Source organism: Oncorhynchus mykiss, chromosome 21 (genome assembly GCF_057628025.1).
Source record: "Oncorhynchus mykiss isolate SJ-2025 chromosome 21, ASM5762802v1, whole genome shotgun sequence".
Taxonomy (NCBI): Eukaryota; Metazoa; Chordata; class Actinopteri; order Salmoniformes; family Salmonidae; genus Oncorhynchus; species Oncorhynchus mykiss.
The window spans coordinates 49,283,531-49,308,601 of record NC_143042.1 but is presented as its reverse complement, the minus strand read 5'-3'; the positions used below and the strand labels follow the sequence as shown (position 1 = coordinate 49,308,601).

Here is a 25,071-nt window from a genome sequence, read left to right as displayed (position 1 = left end):
AACAGAGAACATACCTGGTCATCTCTACTGCCTCTGATCTGGTGGACTCACTAAACAGAGAACATCCTTGGTCATCCCTACTGCCTCTGATCTGGTGGACTCACTAAACAGAGAACATACCTGGTCATCCCTACTGCCGCTGATCTGGTGGACTCACTAAACAGAGAACACACCTGGTCATCCCTACTGCCTCTGATCTGGTGGACTCACTAAACAGAGAACATACCTGGTCATCCCTACTGCCTCTGATCTGGTGGACTCACTAAACAGAGAACATACCTGGTCATCCCTACTGCCTCTGATCTGGTGGACTCACTAAACAGAGAACATACCTGGTCATCCCTGCTGCCTCTGATCTGGTGGACTCACTAAACAGAGAACATCCTTGGTCATCCCTACTGCCTCTGATCTGGTGGACTCACTAAACAGAGAACATACCTGGTCATCCCTACTGCTTCTGATCTGGTGGACTCACTAAACAGAGAACATACCTGGTCATAGTGTTGTGGTGTCTCTCTTTATGTAGTGTTGTAGTATCTCTCTTTATGTAGTGTTGTGTTGTCTCTATGTTGTGGTGTCTCTCTTTATGTAGTGTTGTGTTGTCTCTATGTTGTGTGGTCTCTCTTTATGTAGTGTTGTAGTGTCTCTCTATGTAGTGTTGTGGTGTCTCTCTTTATGTAGTGTTGTGTTGTCTCTATGTTGTGGTGTCTCTCTTTATGTAGTGTTGTAGTGTCTCTCTATGTAGTGTTGTGGTGTCTCTCTTTATGTAGTGTTGTGGTCTCTCTTTATGTAGTGGTGTCTCTCTTTATGTAGTGTTGTGGTGTCTCTCTTTATGTAGTGTTGTGGTGTCTCTCTTTATGTAGTGTTGTCTCTCTTTATGTAGTGTTGTCTCTCTTTATGTAGTGTTGTGTTGTCTCTCTTTATGTAGTGTTGTGGTGTCTCTATGTTGTGGTGTCTCTCTTTATGTAGTGTTGTGTTGTCTCTATGTTGTGTGGTCTCTCTTTATGTAGTGTTGTAGTGTCTCTCTTTATGTAGTGTTGTGTGGTCTCTTTATGTAGTGTTGTGTTGTCTCTCTTTATGTAGTGTTGTGGTGTCTCTATGTTGTGGTGTCTCTCTTTATGTAGTGTTGTGTTGTCTATGTTGTGTGGTCTCTCTTTATGTAGTGTTGTAGTGTCTCTCTTTATGTAGTGTTGTGGTGTCTCTCTTTATGTAGTGTTGTGGTGTCTCTCTTTATGTAGTGTTGTGGTGTCTCTCTTTATGTAGTGTTGTGGTCTCTCTTTATGTAGTGTTGTGGAGTCTCTCTTTATGTAGTGTTGTGGTGTCTCTCTTTATGTAGTGTTGTGGTGTCTCTCTTTATGTAGTGTTGTGGTGTCTCTCTTTATGTAGTGTTGTGGTGTCTCTCTTTATGTAGTGTTGTAGTATCTCTCTTTATGTAGTGTTGTGGTCTCTCTTTATGTAGTGGTGTCTCTTATGTTGTGTGGTGTCTATGTTGTGTGGTCTCTCTTTATGTAGTGTTGTGTTGTCTCTCTTTATGTAGTGTTATGGTGCCTCTCTTTGTTGTGTGGTCTCTTATGTAGTGTTGTGTGGTCTCTCTTTATGTAGTGTTGTGTGGTCTCTCTTTATGTAGTGTTGTGTGGTCTCTCTTTATGTAGTGTTGTGTGGTCTCTCTTTATGTAGTGTTGTGTGGTCTCTCTTTATGTAGTGTTGTGTTGTCTCTCTTTATGTAGTGTTGTGTGGTCTCTCTTTATGTAGTGTTATGGTGCCTCTCTTTATGTTGTGTTATCTCTCTTTATGTAGTGTTGTGTTGTCTCTCTATTTATGTGGTTTTGTGTTGTCTCTTATGTTGTGTGGTCTCTCTTTATGTTGTGTGGTCTCTCTTTATGTAGTGTTGTGTTGTCTCTATGTAGTGTTATAGTGCCTCTCTTTATGTTGTGTTTGGGTGTCTCTGTGTGTAGTTTTGTGGTGTCTCTCTTTATGTAGTGTTGTAGTATCTCTATGTAGTGTTGGGGTGTTTCTCTTTATGTAGTGTTGCGTGTTTTGTCCTATATATATATATATATATATATATATATATATATATATATATATATATATATATATATATATATATATATATATATTAATAATAATTTATTATTATTATTATTATTATTATTATTATTTTTTTTTTTATTTTTTTTATTTTAATTTATATATATATTTTTTTATATATATTTATTTATTTATTTTAATCCCAGCCGTCGTCCCCGCAGGAGGCCTTTTGCCTTTTGGTAGGCCGTCTTTGTAAATAAGAATTCATTCTTCACTGACTAGTTAAATAAAATATAAATAAATAAGTGATCCATGCGACCGGATGGGTCCTCGCATGCGAGCTTGAAAACCAAATGCTCCATAATCTATCTTCATTCCTCCTACTGGCCTATCATAAACATTTTTTATACAACATAATGTTATCCACAAAAGCTAATTTCCAAAATATTCTAGCCTACAAAGGTGTCGTCCTAAAGTTGTTCTTGTTCTTCTTCTTGTTTTTTTTGAACGCCACAAGAAGGAGAACAAGAAGGCGTAAAATATTCTCAATCACAGTTTAATGACAGATAGAGCAAACAAGATTATTTATTTTTCTATTATTTTACGAGGCAAATAAAGCTATTATTAACCAGTTGTGAAGACGGTAGACTGCTTCTATCCAGCCCATGATGTAGGCCTGTAACCTAGCTCACTACAGTGAGACACAGTGTTCCTCATCATGATGTAGTCCTATAACCTAGCTCACTATGGTGAGACACACTGTTCCTCATCATGATGTAGTCCTATAACCTAGCTCACTACGGTGAGACACACTGTTCCTCATCATGATGTAGTCCTATAACCTAGCTCACTACAGTGAGACACACTGTTCCTCATCATGATGTAGTCCTATAACCTAGCTCACTACAGTGAGACACACTGTTCCTCATCATGATGTAGTCCTATAACCTAGCTCACTATGGTGAGACACACTGTTCCTCATCATGATGTAGTCCTATAACCTAGCTCACTACGGTGAGACACACTGTTCCTCATCATGATGTAGTCCTATAACCTAGCTCACTACGGTGAGGCAGCCTGTTCCTCATCATGATGTAGGGCTGTAACCTAGCTCACTACGGTGAAGGCAGCCTGTTCCTCATCATGATGTAGGCCTGTAACCTAGCTCACTACGGTGAGGCAGCCTGTTCCCCATCATGATGTAGGCCTGTAACCTAGCTCACTACGGTGAGACAGACTGTTCCTCATCATGATGTAGTCCTATAACCTAGCTCACTACTTTGAGACACACTGTTCCTCATCATGATGTAGTCCTATAACCTAGCTCACTACGGTGAGGCAGCCTGTTCCTCATCATGATGTAGGCCTGTAACCTAGCTCACTACGGTGAAGGCAGCCTGTTCCTCATCATGATGTAGGCCTGTAACCTAGCTCACTACGGTGAGGCAGCCTGTTCCCCATCATGATGTAGGCCTGTAACCTAGCTCACTATGGTGAGACAGACTGGTCCTCATCATGCTGTTGTCCTATAACCTAGCTCACTACGATGAGACACACTGCTCCTCATCATGATGTAGTCCTATAACCTAGCTCACTACGGTGAGAAAGACTGGTACATCATGCTGTAGTCCTATAACCTAGCTCACTACGGTGAGACAGCCTGTTCCTCATCATGATGTAGTCCTATAACCTAGCTCACTACGGTGAGACAGACTGTTACTCTTCATGATGTAGTCCTATAACCTAGCTCACTACGGTGAGACAGACTGGTCCATCATGATGTAGTCCTGTAACCTAGCTCACTACGGTGAGACAGACTGTTACTCATCATGATGTAGGCCTATAACCTAGCTCACTATGGTGAGACAGACTGTTACTCATCATGATGTAGGCCTATAACCTAGCTCACTACGGTGCGATACACTGTTCCTCATCATGATGTAGTCCTATAACCTAGCTCACTACGGTGAGACAGACTGGTACATCATGATGTTGTCCTATAACCTAGCTCACTACAGTGAGACAGACTGTTCCATCATCAATGTAGTCCTATAACCTAGCTCACTACGGTGCGACAGACTGGTCCATCATGATGTAGTCCTATAACCTAGCTCACTACGGTGCGACAGACTGGTCCATCATGATGTAGGCCTATAACCTAGCTCACTACGGTGAGACAGACTGTTACTCATCATGATGTAGGCCTATAACCTAGCTCACTACGGTGAGACAGACTGTTACTCATCATGATGTAGGCCTATAACCTAGCTCACTACGGTGCGATACCCTGTTCCTCATCATGATGTAGTCCTATAACCTAGCTCACTATGGTGAGACACACTGTTCCTCATCATGATGTAGTCCTATAACCTAGCTCACTACGGTGCGACAGACTGGTCCATCATGATGTAGTCCTATAACCTAGCTCACTAAGGTGAGACAGACTGTTCCTCATCAGACAGTCATACGTGTGCCACACAGACACCGACACACACATACCTGTTCTGCTCCTCTACCAGAAATTATTATTTGAAAATATTTGCCATTGCTTTCCCTTGCCAGGCTTTAAAAAATATATTTGGTCATGATGCGTCCAGCTGCATTTGATTTGCGCTACAGCCCAACTGTCCTTTTAGATGAGTTTGTGGGGATGATCAATAAGGGCGATAGAATCGTATGTCACAATATGTGTTGGGTACATAATCACAATAGGACAAAGGCTGACACTGACCAACCCTACTAAAGTGTTGTTCCAGTGTGGTCTGTCTGACTCTCAGCAGGTATCTAAGGTGTTGTTCCCGTGTCCAGTGTGGTCTGTCTGACTCTCAGAAGGTATCTAAGGTGTTGTTCCCATGTCCAGTGTGGTCTGTCTGACTCTCAGCAGGTTTCTAAGGTGTTGTTCCCGTGTCCAGTGTGATCTGTCTGACTCTCAGCAGGTATCTAAGGTGTTGTTCCCATGTCCAGTGTGGTCTGTCTGACTCTCAGAAAGTATCTAAGGTGTTGTTCCCGTGTCCAGTGTGATCTGTCTGACTCTCAGCAGGTATCGTTCCCATGTCCAGTGTGGTCTGTCTGACTCTCAGAAAGTATCTAAGGTGTTGTTCCCATGTCCAGTGTGGTATGTCTGACTCTCAGAAGGTATCTAAGGTGTTGTTCCCATGTCCAGTGTGGTCTGTCTGACTCTCAGAAAGTATCTAAGGTGTTGTTCCCATGTCCAGTGTGGTCTGTCTGACTCTCAGCAGGTATCTAAGGTATTGTTCCCATGTCCAGTGTGGTCTGTCTGACTCTCAGCAGGTATCTAAGGTGTTGTTCCCGTGTCCAGTGTGGTCTGTCTGACTCTCAGAAGGTATCTAAGGTGTTGTTCCCATGTCCAGTGTGGTCTGTCTGACTCTCAGCAGGTATCTACGGTATTGTTTTTATTTATTTATTTTATTTTACCTTTATTTAACTAGGCGAGTCAGTTAAGAACAAATTCGTATTATCAATGACGGCCTAGGAACAGTGGGTTAACTGCCTGTTCAGGGGCAGAATGACAGATTTGTACCTTGTCAGCTCGGGGATTTGAACTTGCAACCTTCCGGTTACTAGTCCAACGCTCTAACCACTAGGCTACCCTGCCTAGTGGTTCCCGTGTCCAGTGTGGTCTGTCTGACTCTCAGCAGGTATCTAAGGTATTGTTCCCATGTCCAGTGTGTCTGTCTGACTCTCAGCGGGTATCTAAGGTGTTGTTCCCGTGTCCAGTGTGGTCTGTCTGACTCTCAGAAGGTATCTAAGGTGTTGTTCCATGTCCAGTGTGGTCTGTCTGACTCTCAGCAGGTATCTAAGGTGTTGTGGTTCCCATTCACAGAACAGCGCAAACTGGCCCTAACTAGAATAGAAAGAGGAGTTGGAGGCCCCGGTGCACAACTGAGCAAGAGGACAAGTACATTAGATTGTCTAGTTTGAGAAAACGACACACTCTAATGTACTTGTCCTCTTGCTCAGTTGTGCACCGGGGCCTCCCACTTCTTTTTCTATTCTGGTTAGAGCCAGTTTGCGCTGTTCTTTGAAGGGAGTAGTACACAGCGTTGTACGAGATCTTCAGGTACATGGCAATTTCTCTCATGGAATAGCCTTTGTTTCTCAGAACAAGAATAGACTGACGAGTTTCATAAGAAAGGTCTTTGTTTGTGTCCATTTTGAGCCTGTAATTGAACCCACAAATACTGATGCTCCAGATACTCAACTAGTCTAAAGAATGACAGTTTTATTGCTTCTTTAATCAGAACCCGCTAAAACAGTTTTTAGCTGTGCTAACATAATTGCAGAAGGGTTTTCTAATGATCAATTAACCTTTTAAAATGATCAACTTGGATTAGCTAACACAACGTGCCATTGGAACACAGGAGTGATGGTTGCTGATAATGGGCCTCTGTACTCCTATGTAGATATTCCATAACAAATCAGCCGTTTACAGCTACAATAGTAATTTACAACATTAGCAATGTCTACACTGTATTTCTGATCAATTTGATGTTATTTTAATGGACAAAAAATATGCTATTCTTTCAAAAACAAGGACATTTCTAAGTGACCCAAAACTACTGGCCAGTAGTGTATATACACACATGTACAAGAAAGTAAATTCAATTAATTATTATTAATTATCATTTGCAAATCAACTACAGGATGCAGTGCCGTTTTCATCATACATAGCATCTTAGCAGAACATAAACATCAGTCTTGTGAGGCCAAGGGGGTGTCACGCCCTAATCTGTTTCACCTGTCCTTGTGCTTGTCTCCACCCCCATCCAGGTGTCGCCCATATTCGCCATTATCCCCTGTGTATTTATACCTATGTTCTCTGTTTGTCCAGTTCGTCTTGTCTTTCAAGTCAACCAGTGTTTTTGTTCTCAGCTCCTGCTTTTCCCAGTTTCTCTTTTTATCGCCCTCCTGGTTTTGACCCTTGCCTGTCCTGACTCTGAGCCAGCCTGCCTGACCACTCTGCCTGCCTACCCGACCCTGTGTCTGCCTGCCGTCCTGTACCTTTGCCCCACAACTCTGGATTATCGTCCCCTACCTGCCTTGACCTGTCGTTTGTCTGCCCCGGTTGTTGTAATAAACGTTGTTACTTCAACACAGTCTGCACTTGGGTCTTACCTGAAACGTGATAGGTGGTGTTCAGTTCACACTGTAGAAAAATACATTTGCACCGTGAAAGAAAAAAACTCTAGTACCTCGAATTCACCCTGTTTCAAAACCTTTTATTCCTACCGTACACGACCCAGCCAACATTTTTAGATTCAAGACTGTATTCTAATGCATGTTTTTGTTCCAGGTTCAAGTGTGAGTTCTATGACTGTGACAACAAGAAGCTCCTGCTCAACCACCAGCTGTACCACACCAATGACCGGCCCTTTAAACGTGACTACTGTAAATACTCCACCTCTAAAGAGGACTTTCTGGTCTCTCACCTGGCCATCAAACACACAGGTGAGTCACCAATGATTTGGTGACAGTAGGGATAGTAGGTAGCCTAGAGGTTAGCGAGACGGAGCAAGCAGTCAAAAGGTTGCTGATTAAAAAACGCGGGCCTGGCGTACAAAGTGGGAACTGAACTGGCAACGAAATAGCTGCTGGTCTCTGATATCCTGTCATTGTGCCCTTGATTAGGGCACTCAACCCCTTAATTGCTCTCCATCCAATGGTGTTGCACTGAGACTGACCCTGTGCCTCTCAGTGGCTAATGTGTGTTTTCGTGTTTGAATATTTCTCCTGTGTGATGTGCCACTTCACGACGAAACACCGTAAGAACCTGCGGGTACGTGTGCTACGCACCCTGAGAGGCCCGTCAGACGGAGGAGGAGACCCTTCTTTACCCAGCAGCAGATAGAGGAACTCAAACAGCAACACAACACATCGGGCCTACATCAAACGTCTGGAGAGCCTGGTCCCAGACCTGTTAGGGTTGATTAGAGGCATAGCCTGGTCCCAGACCTGTTAGGGTTGATTAGAGGCATAGCCTGGTCCCAGACCTGTTAGGATTGATTAGAGGCATAGCCTGGTCCCAGACCTGTTAGGGTTGATTAGAGGCATAGCCTGGTCCCAGACCTGTTAGTGTTGATTAGAGGCATAGCCTGGTCCCAGATCTGTTAGGGTTGATTAGAGGCATAGCCTGGTCCCAGACCTGTTAGGGTTGATTAGAGGCATAGCCTGGTCCCAGATCTGTTAGGGTTGATTAGAGGCATAGCCTGGTCCCAGACCTGTTAGGGTTGATTAGAGGCATAGCCTGGTCCCAGACCTGTTAGGGTTGATTAGAGGCATAGCCTGGTCCCAGACCTGTTAGGGTTGATTAGAGGCATAGCCTGGTCCCAGACCTGTTAGGGTTGACTGGCCTATGACTCCTATGATCTGTGGCATGACAGATTTGTGGCATGACAATGACCATAGCAGTTGGAAAGACATCCCAAACTGATCTGGAAACAGGCTTGAAGAGCTATACAGCCATAAAGCTGCAGGCCTGTTTTTTCCCTGTGTTAGATTGCGATGGATCTGTCACGTTCTGACCTTAGACCTTCTTTATGTCTCTATTTTTGGTTTTGTCAGGGCGTGAGTTGGGGTGGGCATTCTAGTTTTTGTTCTATGTTTTGTATTTCTGTGTTTGGCCTGGTATGGTTCCCAATCAGAGACAGCTGTCTATCGTTGTTTCTGATTGAGAACCATACTTAGGTAGCCTGTTCCCACCTGGTGGTTTGTGGGTAGTTATTTTCTGTTTCGGTTGGTCTTTTGTTGCTTGTTTGAAAGTGTTCAGTTTTACCATTAAAATGATGAACACGTACCACCCTGCACCTTGGTCCTCACCTTCTTCCACCAACGGCCATTACAGGATCCTAATACACTACAAGCCATGCAGACAATGCAGAACGCCTCAGTCTCCCAAGCACCACCATCATCTACGACCAGGGTCAGTGATTCCTGCCATACAAAGGACAGACAGATATTACATGTATGAAAAAAATACATGCCTTTTTATGGCTCAAATTAAATGTGTTGTCTCAACAGAAATTTGTCCGTTGATCTCCACCAAACCCAATAAGAACATTTGCATATAATGTATATTATGTGTAAGGCATGATTGAAGCACGACTGAGCCTCTCTCTCTCTACATCTCCACAGCTGGAAACTCAGACCTGTCAGCCCAGAATGCTCTGGATCTGCTGTTGGGAAACTCACACAACAAAAAGTTGTGACCTTTTCACGTGTCTGAGACTGGCGAGACCCTGGTGCAGGAGGTACATGTATTATCATGATACATTTAAGCAGTGAGGCCCGAGGGGGTGCTGTATGTGGCCAATTTACCACGGCTAAGGGCTGTTCTTAGGCATGTCGCAAAGCTGAGTGCCTGGATACAGCCCTTAGCCGTGGTATATTGGCAATACCCCCCCCCCCCCCCCCCCCCCCCCCCCGAGGTGCCTTATTGTTATTATGAACTGGTTACTAACGTAATTAGAACATTAAAAATACATGTTTGGTCGTACCCGGGGTATACGGTCTGATATACCACAGCTGTCAGCCAATTAGCCTTCAGGGCTCGAACCACCCAGTTTATAATATTATATATTTGGTGTGGTGCAGATTCTTTTCTGTGTTTGATTTATCATGCAGGAGGGTTATGAGGCAGGGACCATTGAGAATGGAGAGATCACCCAGCTGGCCATCCAGGCCTACGAGGTAGCAGAAGGCTTCATTCAGTGTGTTGGAACAGGTGGACAAAGCTACATAGGAGATCGACAGCATTGGACCTGAATACAGGGTACAATCAATCACATCAGTCAGGTGCAACACCATGGTCTGACCAGGGTTGTGTTCAATAGGGCAATGGAAAACATAAACCTCTGCTCTCAGTGGACATGTTCAAGCAGCACTCAGCTGTTTTCACTATGTTCCTCTGTGTGTGTGTTAACGTTTTCACCACGTTTTTGCTGTCCCAAACACATTTTTATGATCGGGGTTAAATCCTGTGAACTCTCAAGTTCTACTGCCAATGAGCACTCAGCATGTAAGACAAAAATTATGATGACGAAGAGAAAAGCAGCAACAACAACAACTTTCTCTTATCCTCTTTCCTTTCCTCCTTGAGGAGAAGGTCTGAGGGGATGAAATGTTCTCCTCCAATGCATTTTCAGAACGAGGCTAGCAGAGAGGGCACAAGGTAGGCTAGGAGAGAGCACGAGGAGGCTAGGAGAGGGCACGAGGAGGCTAGGAGAGGGCACGAGGAGGCTAGGAGAGGGCACGAGGAGGCTAGGAGAGGGCAGGAGGAGGCTAGGAGAGGGCACGAGGAGGCTAGGAGAGGGCACAAGGAGGCTAGGAGAGGGCACGAGGAGGCTAGGAGAGGGCGGGAGGAGGCTAGGAGAGGGCGGGAGGAGGCTAGGAGAGGGCACGAGGAGGCTAGGAGAGGGCACGAGGAGGCTAGGAGAGGGCACGAGGAGGCAAGAGGAGGCTAGGAGAGGGCAGGAGGAGGCTAGGAGAGGGCAGGAGGAGGCTAGGAGAGGGCAAGAGGAGGCTAGGAGAGGGCAAGAGGAGGCTAGGAGAGGGCAGGAGGAGGCTAGGAGAGGGAAGGAGGAGGCTAGGAAAGGGCAGGAGGAGGCTAGGAGAGGGAAGGAGGAGGCTAGGAGAGGGCAGGAGGAGGCTAGGAGAGGGCAGGAGGAGGCTAGGAGAGGGCAGGAGGAGGCTAGGAGAGGGCAGGAGGAGGCTAGGCGAGGGAAGGAGGAGGCTAGGAAAGGGCAGGAGGAGGCTAGGAGAGGGCAGGAGGAGGCTAGGAGAGGGCAGGAGGAGGCTAGGAGAGGGCAGGAGGAGGCTAGGAGAGGGCAGGAGGAGGCTAGGAGAGGGCAGGAGGAGGCTAGGAGAGGGCAGGAGGAGGCTAGGAGAGGGCGGGAGGAGGCTAGGAGAGGGCGGGAGGAGGCTAGGAGAGGGCGGGAGGAGGCTAGGAGAGGGCGGGAGGAGGCTAGGAGAGGGCGGGAGGAGGCTAGGAGAGGGCACGAGGAGGCTAGGAGAGGGAGAGAGGAGGCAGGAGGAGGCTAGGAGAGGGCAGAAGAAGGCTAGGAGATGACGGATGAAGGAAGACTGGTGGAAATTCAACACCAGGGACACCTGAAGTCAATATTAAACGAATTACACTTTATTTTCAGTTAACTGGAGAGGTTCAATCCAAGCTGGATGAAAACTCTGCAAAGGGCTTTCCCTTTCAGTCCTTATATACTGCTACACAAACAAGTCATATAAGCATGATTCATTATTCATTCTTAACATTGGTTACTGCATGTGACTGACTGATACCTCACGAGGCTTCTTCTGTCAAAGCTAGGACCTTGAAACTGAGATACTCCTTTAGGTTCCCAGAGTAATGTTCTGGGCACACTGCCAAATGACTTGTCAGTGATATTAGCATTATTCTAAACATACGATCTAATACACACAGAGAAGATCTACATCAAAAGAATTTTGACAGTTACCACGTAGGCAGCGTTGACCTAGTAGTGACCCACAATTGCTTCCAAAGCATGTCGTCACATGGTTGTCCCATTCCTTTCTCAGACCCACATGGTCATACATGCCTTCCTGAGACCTCACAAGAACAGGAAGCGTCAGCTTTGCCTCCAAGAACAAGAAGGACCTGAGGAGGCACATGATGACACTTAAGTCCCATAATAAGTTGCATGGACTCACTCTGTGTGTAATAATAGTGTTTAAGATGATTTTTGAATGACTACCTCATCTCTGTACACCACACATTCAATTAGCTCTAAGGTCCCTCAGTCGAGCAGTTCATTTTAAACAGAGATTCAACCACAAAGACCAGGGAGGTTTTACAGTGGCTCGCAAAGAAGGGCACCTATTGGTAAAATAGCAGACATTGAATATCCCTTTGAGTATGGTGAAGTTATTAATTGCACTTTGGATAGTTTATCAATACACCCAGTCACTACAAAGATACAGGCATTCTTCCTAACTCAGTTGCGGGAGTGGAAGGAAGGCCACTGGTGACTTTAAAACAGTTACTGAGTTTAATGGCTGTGACAGGAGAGAACTGAGGATGGATCAACAACACTGCAGCACTCCACCAATCAATAATTTATGGTAGAGTGGCCAGACGGAAGACACTCCTCAGTAAAAGGCACATGACAGTCCTCTTTGAGTTTGCCAAAAGGCATCTAAAGGACTCTCAGACCATGAGAAACAATATTCTCTGGTCTGATGAAACCAAGAATGAACTTTTTGGCCTGAATGCCAAGCCTGTCTGGAGGAAACCTGGCTCCATCCACACGGTGAAGCATGGTGGTGGCAGCATCATGCTGTGGGGATGTTTTTCAGCGGCAGGAACTGGGAAACTAGTCAGTATCCTATAAGAGATGGCTATCTATTACTCTGGGCCACCCCTCATAGCCTGGTTCCTCTCTAAGTTTCTTCCTAGGTTTTGGACTTTCTAGGGAGTTTTTCCTAGCCACCGTGCTGCAACACCTGCATTGCTTGCTGTTCCACCGTGCTGCAACACCTGCATTGCTTGCTGTTTGGGGTTTTAGGCTGGGTTTCTGTACAACACTTTGAGATATCAGTTGATCTAAGAAGGGCTGTATAAATACATTTGATTTGATTTGATGTTGGCCTGTCTGCCCCCACCATGTTCAGGTCTATGACTCTGGGCCTACCTGCCTGCACCATGATATGACTCTGGGCCTACCTGCCTCCAGCATGTTCAGGTCTATGACTCTGGGCCTACCTGCCTACAGCATGTTCAGGTCTATGACTCTAGGCCTACCTGCCTGCACCATGTTCAGGTCTATGACTCTGGGCCTACCTGCCTCCAGCATGTTCAGGTCTATGACTCTGGGCCTACCTGCCTACCTGCCTCCACCATGTTCAGTATGACTCTCAGCCTACCTGCCTGCACCATGATCAGGTCTATGACTCTGGGCCTACCTGCCTGCACCATGTTCAGGTCTATGACTCTGGGCCTACCTGCCTGCACCATGATCAGGTCTATGACTCTGGGCCTACCTGCCTCCAGCATGTTCAGGTCTATAACTCTGGGCCTACCTGCCTGCACCATAATCAGGTCAATATTCTATAGTATTCTATTCTGTTCCTATCTTTTTTCTTACATTAAGAGGTTCCACAAGAGGATAGTTTCACTTCAGGGAGAAAGAGCTGTTGACAACCAAACACAGTTTATTTGCAAGGCAACATTTTTATTTTATTCATTGGCAGCTGTGTACTTTGACAAAATTTCCCCAACCAAGTGATATAATCACCTATATAACATAACTGGAAGATTTATTCCTAGATTAAATGGAAGATCTGTGCTATAGCACAATTTAAATTTAAAGGCAATGTTCCCGCTGTTTGCAGAGACTGCATTCACCGTAAATGCTGCGTCTGTCGGCTCAATCAGAAATTACTTTAACATTTCAATCCCACTGTACTTTCACGATACAGATGAAATCTAGCCATTAAGAATCTTTTAGGATCTCTGTAGATCTAGTGGATCTCTCGGTGGATATCTTACGCGGCCTGGGCCAGACCGACATAGTTGTTCTGCCTGTCAAAGATGGCGTAGTACTGCCTGATGAAGACATCTCCAAGGATCCAGAGCTGCTGAGTTCCACCGTTACCAAAACCAGTCATGCAGCCGTTGGAGTTCTACAGAGAGAGAGAGAAATAGAGAGATAGAGAGAGAGAAAGACAGAGATAGAGAGAGAGAAAGACAGAGATAGAGAGAGAGAGAAAGACAGATGGAGAGAGAGAGAAAGTCAGGCATATGTGGCCCTTTGCTCCTAGGATCTAAAAGAAAGGTAAAGTCTCAGATGTACAGGTGCTCTGAAGAAGGAGCTTGCATCAGCATTAAAGATCAGATAGGTCAGATAAGTTGTATGTAACAACATGTGTTTCAGTAGACTACCTGGGAGGTGTAGGCGGAGGCAGAGATGGTGAAGGCGTTTCCGTTGAGGGTGAAGGTCACCTCGGGCATGTTGGGGATGTTGTTGCAGTTCACGGAGGCCTAGGAGAGGAACAATATCATCATGGCATAGATTATTCTGTGGTTAATCAGAGGGGAAAAAACAACAACAAGAGAAAAGGTTTATACCCTTTTCACACTACAATGCCGTCCCAACCACAATATGCTGTTTCAGACATTTGCTCTTCCCACTTATTCTTTTTAGCACGGTCTTTCCAACAACTAACACGGCCGGGCAGCTTGGTTTGGCTCGGCTTGGTTCTGCTCAGTAGTGTGAAAAGCCTTATAGTTGGACATCTCTGTACCTGTGTGTGTGTGTGTGTGTGTGTGTGTGTGTGTGTGTGTGTGTGTGTGTGTGTGTGTGTGTGTGTGTGTGTGTGTGTGAGTGACTCACGTCTCCATACTGGTCAGTGGTGGCTCCGACCCAGCTGTTCATGTTGCTGATGTCAGTGGTTGGCCCAACGATCAGGGAGGTGCCGGTATCTATGATAGCCTGACACCCACCACTGCAAGCCACTGTGTTACCGTTGATGGTAACGCTGGAAAGACAAATACTAGTTGAGTTTAACTGTTCTTCCTCTCTTTGGTTGTATGCATATTTATTGCTGTTGGGTTTTCGTCGTTAGCAAATAAACTTCAACTTGCTAAGTGCACAGCAAGATTAAGTCATAGGCTCCAGACTTGAAGTAATTATGTTCATTTGATGTACTGCTCCAATGAATTGTGGGTGATTGCATGAAAGGATGATACATGAATATTGGTATGGATATGGACCAGGATATAGGCTCTGTGTGGACTAATGTACCTACCTGTCCATGTTGATCTGCCAGTAGGTCTCAGAGGACAGGGGGATCCAGGTGATCTGTCCGGTGTAGTAGTTAGACTCAATGTTTCCGAAAGACACCACACTACCCTCTGCTGAGTTTCTATTGGAGGAGGAGAAAGGTCAACAAGGTTGTTCTTACATTCTTATATATTAATATCACAACTAAGAGAAAAGGCCACCTCCCATCCAGGTATATTTGTACAGTGCAGTTACTATGTTACCCGCTCAGGTAGACAGAGAAGAGGTTCTGGGAAACGAGGCCCTGACTCATCATGTTGTCAAAGACTGGTGTGGCCCCAGAGGCCGCCAGGTTGGGGAAAGCCAGGCCCAGGATACCGTCGGCAACCATGTTGGCCATGAAGGGAGCCTCGGTCTGACTGGCACCAAAGATCTGCTGAGTCACAGAGATACCTCCCACCTGGAAAAACAGAACAGCAGGCATCAGTCACAGGGCACCATAGAAATAGAACTACTTGAACAGGTTTTCCCATTCAATTGATTGGTGATGTGTGGACCGGCGGCCATATTGAGTGTACCTAAAACAGTAATTATAAATATTTGCTGACTCTACTGGGAGTCAGTTACTAATATACCTGTGTATTTTTTTTTAGCATGTGATGTTATAAAATGGGACTGCTAGGGGATGGAAGGTGCTGAGTGGAAGATTATTTGGGGGTTGTATTGTATGTAATGTACAGTATGTAATTGTATGTATTATAATAATGTGTCGCTAGCTACATTTCCATACCGAAACAGTGTCGTATGCCAGCTGCCCAGTCATGCTGCCAGTTCCGTACTGAATAGAAACGGGCTTGTTGGCCCACGTGAAGGTGCTGGACTGAGAAGGGTTGAACTCGGCATGGTTCTCTATTCAAAACATGAGCGTGTTCATTAAGTACATACCGTGCCATTGCAAAAATGTAACATTCATTTATTCATTGGTATTGAGCTACTCTCTACAATCCACGCTCTAAATGAGACAATATGAAAATACATTCATCCTATTCTATGTTTTTATTGTGTTGAGAGTTTCCCGTTATGCTGTAAACCTTAAAGGTGCTCACCTCATCCTCTCATCTCAACCCACAACAAAGTCTCTTATTCTCTGGCTAGGTACTCAATATGAAACTGTTTTTTTTGCAACTCTGTCAGAGACTACTCAGAAACAATTGGAAATATAGCTATTCTCCAACTCCACCAGTATCCTTCATACCCCTACGGTATACTCACGGCAGGCCTGGCTGGAGCAGTAGACAGAGGGAACCCACAGGTTGGAGGAGCCCGTGTCAAATATGACGTTGAAGGACTGGGGAGGGGTTCCGATGGAAATCACACCGTAGTAGGACAACTGCAAGGAGGCGGGGAAACAGACATGGGGGGCGGCAGGGTAGCCTAGTGGTTAGAGCGTTGGACTAGTAACCGAAAGGTTGCAAGTTCAAATCCCTGAGCTGACAAGGTACAAAATCTGTCGTTCTGCCCCTGAACAGGCAGTTAACCCACTAGGCCGTCATTGAAAATAAGAATTTGTTCTTAACTGACTTGCCTAGTTGAATAATAATAAATAAAAATGGGTCACACAGGTGAACATTTCACAGTACTATGAGGAAACAGGCATTTGTCTAACTATGTAGCTAGTTACATGTCAAGAAGCATGGCTATATGCTCTAAGCTCGTAATTCATTTGATCAGGCCAGTGTACATTTAATTTAAGCAAGACATGAACACAAACAGTAGAGCCAATGGGTTCAAACTATGCAGTCACAATATCCAACATGTAATGACATTTTTGAAACAATAGACTAGCCTGGTCCCAGGTCTGTTTGCGTTGCATTAGGAAAGTATTCAGACCCCTTGACTTTTTCCACATTTTGTTAAGTTAGTCTTATTCTAAAATGGATCAAATAGTTTTTTGTCCCTCGTCAATCTACACACAATACCCCATAATGATAAAAAATATATAATCCATTTAGAATAAGGCTGTAACGTCACAAAATGTAGAAAAAGTCAAGGGGTCTGAATACTTTGAATACTGTAGAAAACTCCCATGTTCATTGGCAATATAGAAAAAAACAGATCTGGGATCAGTCACCAGGCTAATGCAGTATATCACCATATTGCTTCTGTCTGTGCCTTACATCAGCATCGTTGGTCATAGCCTCATCACCGGTCTGGTAGAACTTGGCCATAGGGTTGTAGGGGAACTTCAGCCTGGTCTCCTCCCATATACCCTTCTCCATTAGGGTCTCTCTGGCAGTCTTCCCCTTGATCAGAGAGATTCTGAAAACACACAATCGCAATCACCATTAGTCGCCAATTACATGTACCAGGAATTTGACCTGGTGAAATGGTGCTGACAACAATAAGCAGAATATGAAGGAAAAAAAGACAGAAAAATGAAGAAAAGACCATGACTGACTTGGTATTACACTCGGAGAGGGCCACTAGGGCACACAGGAGGACAGCCCACTTCATCATGGTTGCTTCTGGTTCTTCTTGGACACAGTGAGTGAAGTTAGAGTAGGAGAACCCATGCCTTATATACAGTCATCCTGGACCCAATCCACAGCCAATCGACCATGTCATGCCCTCCTTCAGCATACAATGTCAAGCAATCTGTGTGTCCCAAAATGGCATGCTATCCCCAATATAGTGCACTACTTTTGAATAAGGCCCATATACCTCTTGTCAAAAGTAGTGCACTGTATAGGGGATAAAGTGCCATTTGAAACACAGACGATAACACAACTTCAGATAAGAAAAGTGCGATGTGGTTAGAAATACAAAATGCCCATGAAGCAAAAGTAGATATACTTTGGAACAGTGTTAATTGAACAGTCTGTCATTATCTAATCTTTGGAAACAAAATCTAGCTGGATGCTAGTCTGTGCCACTGCGGCGTCAGTTCAGATAAACCCAGGGTATGGCAAAGTAGGGTAAGGACACATTATTGGGAAGTTGAAGCTCATGTACTGCATTTCTACACAATTTAAAAACTCTAAAATGCTATTTGGAGAACAGCAAAAAACAACAGCAAAAAAAGTTCTCAGCCATTAATGACCAATATCAGGTTTAAAGGTCTATGGAACGGCATATTCAAAACATTAGGAACACCTACCTAATAAATAGATGCATAATACAGGCTATCAAGTCACAACATGGCTGACTTCAAATGTGGACATCCATATGCGGAGTGTGAGTTTCAAAGTTGGTAGAAGCAATTTAACCATAACATTACATCTTTATAGTAAAGGATTACATGCATTTATCATCGCATTTTCAGACTTATTTCAAATAGGCTACCGCTCCTAATGTGATAAGTAAGATTGCATAGTCATAATTTAGGCTAGTAATATAACTCGATCTCTGTTAGAGAAAACAAAGCATCTCTGAGCGCGTACTGACAGAGTAGGCATAATCAGAGACGTTTCTTCTCCTTTCTTTGTACGGGAAAAAAATGTGGCTCTTTATAAACACGTGTGTGCTTAGTGAAGTTCAAATGAGGGAAAATGTCTTCCTCAGTTGGGTTTGATCCCCCTCTAGGGACAGTGTTTTCTTCCCAGGCGTAATGCAAAGCATTATCGCTGGGATATGAGGTTACACCAGGGCCTGATGTTAAAAGTGGGGTTTTATTTAAGTACGAAGTGTTAGAAATGTATTCCTGTGTTCACCCTGTCCACATGCTCCATTCATACCTGGGCCAAGTTGTGCCAAGAGACCACTTTTTTTTGGACAAGCTATGTTTTCAAAAAGGGTATGTTTACATGAATTCTGATTATTCCCATGGATACACAACATCCTGAAATATATGTAGATATCTTTGTTAGCTAGAATAATTAACGGTTAGAGCATTGGCCAATAACATAAAAGCCGACAAGGAGAAAAATCTGCTGTTAACCCTAATTTGCTCCAGGCGCACCTTACTACTATGAGTGACCCTCTAAAACAACATACAGTGCCTTGCGAAAGTATTCGGCCCCCTTGAACTTTGCGACCTTTTGCCATATTTCAGGCTTCAAACATAAAGATATAAAACTGCATTGTTTTGTGAAGAATCAACAACAAGTGGGACACAATCATGAAGTGGAACGACATTTATTGGATATTTCAAACTTTTTTAACAAATCAAAAACTGAAAAATTGGCCGTGCAAAATTATTCAGCCCCCTTAAGTTAATACTTTGTAGCGCCACCTTTTGCTGCGATTACAGCTGTAAGTCGCTTGGGGTATGTCTCTATCAGTTTTGCACATCGAGAGACTGAAATTTTTTCCCATTCCTCCTTGCAAAACAGCTCGAGCTCAGTGAGGTTGGATGGAGAGCATTTGTGAACAGCAGTTTTCAGTTCTTTCCACAGATTTTCGATTGGATTCAGGTCTGGACTTTGACTTGGCCATTCTAACACCTGGATATGTTTATTTTTGAACCATTCCATTGTAGATGTTGCTTTATGTTTTGGATCATTGTCTTGTTGGAAGACAAATCTCCGTCCCAGTCTCAGGTCTTTTGCAGACTCCATCAGGTTTTCTTCCAGAATGGTCCTGTATTTGGCTCCATCCATCTTCCCATCAATTTTAACCATCTTCCCTGTCCCTGCTGAAGAAAAGCAGGCCCAAACCATGATGCTGCCACCACCATGTTTGACAGTGGGGATGGTGTGTTCAGCTGTGTTGCTTTTACGCCAAACATAACGTTTTGCATTGTTGCCAAAAAGTTCAATTTTGGTTTCATCTGACCAGAGCACCTTCTTCCACATGTTTGGTGTGTCTCCCAGGTGGCTTGTGGCAAACTTTAAACAACACTTTTTATGGATATCTTTAAGAAATGGCTTTCTTCTTGCCACTCTTCCATAAAGGCCAGATTTGTGCAATATACGACTGATTGTTGTCCTATGGACAGAGTCTCCCACCTCAGCTGTAGATCTCTGCAGTTCATCCAGAGTGATCATGGGCCTCTTGGCTGCATCTCTGATCAGTCTTCTCCTTGTATGAGCTGAAAGTTTAGAGGGACGGCCAGGTCTTGGTAGATTTGCAGTGGTCTGATACTCCTTCCATTTCAATATTATCGCTTGCACAGTGCTCCTTGGGATGTTTAAAGCTTGGGAAATCTTTTTGTATCCAAATCCGGCTTTAAACTTCTTCACAACAGTATCTCGGACCTGCCTGGTGTGTTCCTTGTTCTTCATGATGCTCTCTGTGCTTTTAACGAACCTCTGAGACTATCACAGTGCAGGTGCATTTATACGGAGACTTGATTACACACAGGTGGATTGTATTTATCATCATTAGTCATTTAGGTCAACATTGGATCATTCAGAGATCCTCACTGAACTTCTGGAGAGAGTTTGCTGCACTGAAAGTAAAGGGGCTGAATAATTTTGCACGCCCAATTTTTCAGTTTTTGATTTGTTAAAAAAGTTTGAAATATCCAATAAATGTCGTTCCACTTCATGATTGTGTCGCACTTGTTGTTGATTCTTCACAAAAAAATACAGTTTTATATCTTTATGTTTGAAGCCTGAAATGTGGCAAAAGGTCGCAAAGTTCAAGGGGGCCGAATACTTTCGCAAGGCACTGTATTTCACTGCACCTATCTGGAACTAAGTAATGCTGAATGTAAAAAAAAAATGGCTCAACATACCCCACTCTCCCCTAGTACTCAATGAATGGCATTGCATTATCCTTTGCTGTACCTTTTCACAATCTTATCAAAATGTCCCATGTTTCCATTTGGAAAGTAGAGTAGCGTGCCGTTGCCAAAGTTATTTGATATCAGCATTCATCCACAACACAGCAACATATGAAGAAAAAGGTTAAATACAAATCCAACACAAGTTTATCTACATTATTAATGAACAAATGGTGTGTAATCAGGCGCTGTTTATCAGTACATTAAACGGAATGACTGAAGGTGTAGGTCTTTTAACCAGTTATTAACCAGTTATTTTTCTAACATAAAGATGACCTGCAGGACACAATTCAGGACACAATTCAGGACACAATTCAAACTCTTGAAAGGAGATCTACTGCTTCGGTTTGGCACCTTCCACAATACAGATAAACCTTAGTATAACTGGGAGTATCTTTTACCTGAATGAGAAAACATCAGTAGATATATTATTTCTGAATGATAGAGTTTACAGCGCTATGTAATGAAATCATTCTGAAGTATATTGGTACACTGTATAGCACAATCTGTCACAATGTCCTCTTGAATGTTGCACACAGCTGACAGGTTTTGAGTTTCATGATTGAGTGTCTTCTTCCTTACTGCAGGAGACAGATAGGGTTTGAGTTGCATTATTTGAGTGCCAATATCTGTCTCTCCGCTATTGTTGATGATGATGATGATGTTGTTGATGATGATGATGATGATGATAATGTTGATGGTGATGTTGATGGTGATGATGATGATGATAATGTTGATGGTGATGTTGATGGTGATGATGTTGATGATGATGATGTTGATAATGTTGATGATGATGATGATAATGTTGCTGGTGATGTTGATGGTGATGATGATGATGATAATGTTGCTGGTGATGTTGATGGTGATGATGATGATGATAATGTTGATGGTGATGTTGATGGTGATGATGATGATGAAGTTGATGTTGATGATGATGTTCTTGTTGATGATGATAATGTTGATGGTGATGTTGATGAACGTATAAGGAACAGTACAAGGCTCACTAAGATGGTTTCTAACTGACTGATTAATAAACATCAGAAGGCAGCTATGAACTATTTTCTCAGTCAGTCATGACTTGTTTTTACAATCAGATTGTTCACAATTGTGTTTCTATACCCACAACATACAGTACCAGTCAAAAGTTTGGACACACCTACTCATTCCAGGGTTTTTCTATATTTTAACAATTTTCTACATTGTAGAATTTTAATAAAGACATCAAAACTATGAAATAACACATATGGAATCAGTGTTAAACAAATGAAAAAATATGTTATATTTGAGTTTCCTCTTAGCCACACTTTGCCTTGAAGACAGCTTTGCACACTCTTGGCATTCTCCCAACCAGCTTCATGATCAAGACAAAGGAGGTGATTGCGGACTACAGGAAAAAGAGGTGCTGTGCTGCTACCATGTTGTGTTGCTACCATGTTGTTGTTATGTTGTGTTGCTACCATGCTGTGTTGTCATGTGTTCCTGCCATGCTTTGTTGTTGTCTTGTGTCTCTCTTTATGTCATGTTGTGTTGTCTCGCTTGTTGTGATGTGTGTTTTGTCCTATATTTATATTGAATTTATTTAAAAAACAAATATCCTAGGCCCCGGTCCCCGCAGGAGGCTTTTTGCCTTTTGGTAGGCCGTCATTTTCAATTTTTGCCTAGAATGACATAGATTTAATTAACTGCCTGTAGCAAGGATATGCATATTCTTGGTACCATTTGAAAGGAAACACTTTGAAGTTTGTGGAAATGCAGTAGGAATGAATATATCTGGTAAAAGATATTACATTGAAAAAAACTGTTTTCTTTGTATTTTTGTGTACCATCATCTTTGAAATGAAAGAGAAAGGCCATAATATATTATTCAGCCCAGGTGCAATTTAGATTTTGGCCACTACATAGCAGCAGTGTATGAGCAAAGTTTTAGACTGATCCAATGAACCATTGCATTTTTGTTCAGAACAATTGGGGCGGCAGGTAGCCTAGTGGTTAGAGCGTTGGACTAGTACTCGAATGGTTGCAAGATCAAATCCCCCAACTGACAAGGTAAAAATCTGTCGTTCCTAGGCCGTCATTGAAAATAAGAATTTGTTCTTAACTGACTTGCCTAGTAAAATAAATAGATAAAAATACTGCCTCATTTGTTTATTAATAACTTTTCATGATAAAAACTGTGCACCCTCCTCAAACAATAGAATGGTGATATTTCACTGTAATAGCTACTGTAAATTGGAATGCATTTAAATTAACAGATGTGCCTTGTTAAAAGCTAATATGTGGAATTTCTTTCCTTCTTATTAATGCATTTGAGCCAATGTCATGAGAATTTTTATCCCAATGGTTGAACTCAACTATCACTCTAGCTTTCACCAATTCCCAGAAGTTTGTAAGACCCTGGTTAATGAAGAATTAGACAAAGCCCCCAGTCTGCAATAGGTTAGTTCTTTATTCAGAGTACTCTGAAGTCAAAAATGCAAAAACAGTCATTTTATAACTCCCACCCCCACCCACACACACACACACACACACACACACACACACACACACACACACACACACACACACACACACACACACACACAGTTTATCACTTTTCTATCAGCCTGGCAGTTTCTTGCCATTCCTCTCCTCCCTAGATTAGAGGGACCTTGGAAGGGTTGTCTCAACTCACACATTACTACATAGTAACACAATGGTCTAGTCACACACATGACTCTAACACATTTCATACAATTATATGATTTCAGGGTGGAATTCTTTAGTCATTACTTTAAACATATAAATTCCTTTATCAGCCAATCAGTTGTGTTGTGTCAAGTTAGGGGGGTATACAGAAGATAGCCCTATTTGGTAAAAGACCAAGTCCATATTATGACAATAACAGCTCAAATAAGCAAAGAGAAATGACAGTCATCATTACTTTAAGACATGAAGGTCAGTCAATTCGTAACATCTCAACAGCTTCATCAATTGTTCAGAGGAGACTGCGTGAATCAGTCGAATTGCTGCAAAGAAACCACTACTAAAGGACACCAATAATAAGAAGAGACTTGCTTGGGCCAAGAAGCACGAGCAATGGACATTAGACTGGTGGAAATCTGCCCTTTGGTCTTCTGAGTCCAAATTTGCGATTTTTGGTTCCAACCGCGGTGTCATTGTGAGACGCAGAGTAGGTGAACGGATGTGTGGTTTCCACCATGAGGAGGTGTGATGGTGTGGGATTGCTTTGCTGGTAACGCTGTCTGTGATTTATTTAGAATTCAAGGCACATTTAACAAGCATGGCTACCACAGCATTCTGCAGAAATACGCCATCCTGTCTGGTTTGCGGTTAGTGGGACAATCATTTGTTTTTCAACAGGACAATGACCCAAAACACACCTCCAGGCTGTGTAAGGGCTATTCGACCAAGGAGAGTGATGGAGTGCTGCATCAGATGACATGGATCCCACAATCACCCGACCTCAACCCGATTGAAATGGTGTGGGATGAGTTGGACCGCAGAGTGAAGGAAAAGAAGCAAACAAGTGCTCAGCATATGTCGGAACTCCTTCAAGACTGTTGTAAAAACATTCCTCATGAAGCTGGTTGAGAGAATGCCAAGAGTATGCAAAGCTGTCATCAAGGCAAAAGGTGGCTACTTTGAAGAATCTAAAAAATTGTAAAGATAAAGAAAAATCCTTAAATGAGTAGGTGTGTCCAAACTTTTGACTGGTACTGTATGTTGAATACAACTTTTGTTGTGGCCTCATATGACATTGATTTTAACATAGTTTAGTCATAGGAAAGGCAAGGGCATCAGGAGAATTTAGAAAAGGCTGATTACAGCCCCGTGATACTCAAGTAAAACAAAGAGGTATGGATTTGTACTGAACGGGAATAAACTCTGCAAAAAAAGAAATGTCCCGTTTTCAGGACCCTGTCTTTCAAAGATAATTCGTAAAAATCCAAATAACTTCACAGATCTTCATTGTAAAGGGTTTAAACACTGTTTCCCATGCTTGTACAATGAACCATAAACAATTAATGAACATGCACCTGTGGAACGGTCATTGAGACACTAACAGCTTACAGACGGTAGGCAATTAGGGTTTCATAACTGTGACCCTAATTGCCTACCTTCTGTAAGCTGTTAGTGTCACAGTTATGAAATCTTCAGAACACTAAAGAGGCCTTTCTACTGACTCTGAATAACATCAAAAGAAAAATGCCCAGGATCCCTGCTCATCTGCGTGAACGTGTCTTAGGCATGCTGCAAGGAGGCATGAGGACTGCAGATAGGCCAGGGCAATCAATTTGCAATGTCTGCACTGTGAGACGCCTAAGACAGCACTACAGAGAGACAGGATGGACTGATCGCCCTTGCAGTGGCAGACCACATGTAACAACACCTGCACAGGATCGGTACATCCGAATATCACACCTGCGGGACAGGTACACGGCGTCAACAACAACTGCCCGAGTTACACCAGGAACGCAAAATCCCTCCATCAGTGCTCAGACTGTCCGCAATAGGCTGAGAGAGGCTAGATTGGGGGCGTGT

General features: G+C 43.4%; 1 protein-coding gene across 1 annotated transcript; it reads right to left on the bottom strand.

The window, feature by feature from the left end:
* Nucleotides 1-13,232: 13,232 nt before the first annotated feature.
* LOC110500741 (pepsin A) lies at nucleotides 13,233-17,354 on the bottom strand. Its single transcript, XM_021578265.3, has 9 exons — nucleotides 17,263-17,354; nucleotides 16,982-17,123; nucleotides 16,077-16,194; nucleotides 15,595-15,713; nucleotides 15,068-15,264; nucleotides 14,830-14,946; nucleotides 14,415-14,559; nucleotides 13,964-14,062; nucleotides 13,233-13,704 (listed from the first exon to the last, which is right to left on the bottom strand). The coding sequence occupies exons 1-9, from the start codon at nucleotides 17,319-17,321 to the stop codon at nucleotides 13,567-13,569; spliced, it is 1,134 nt and encodes a 377-aa protein (XP_021433940.1). The 5' UTR covers nucleotides 17,322-17,354; the 3' UTR covers nucleotides 13,233-13,566.
* Between the last annotated feature and the right edge of the window lie 7,717 nt (nucleotides 17,355-25,071).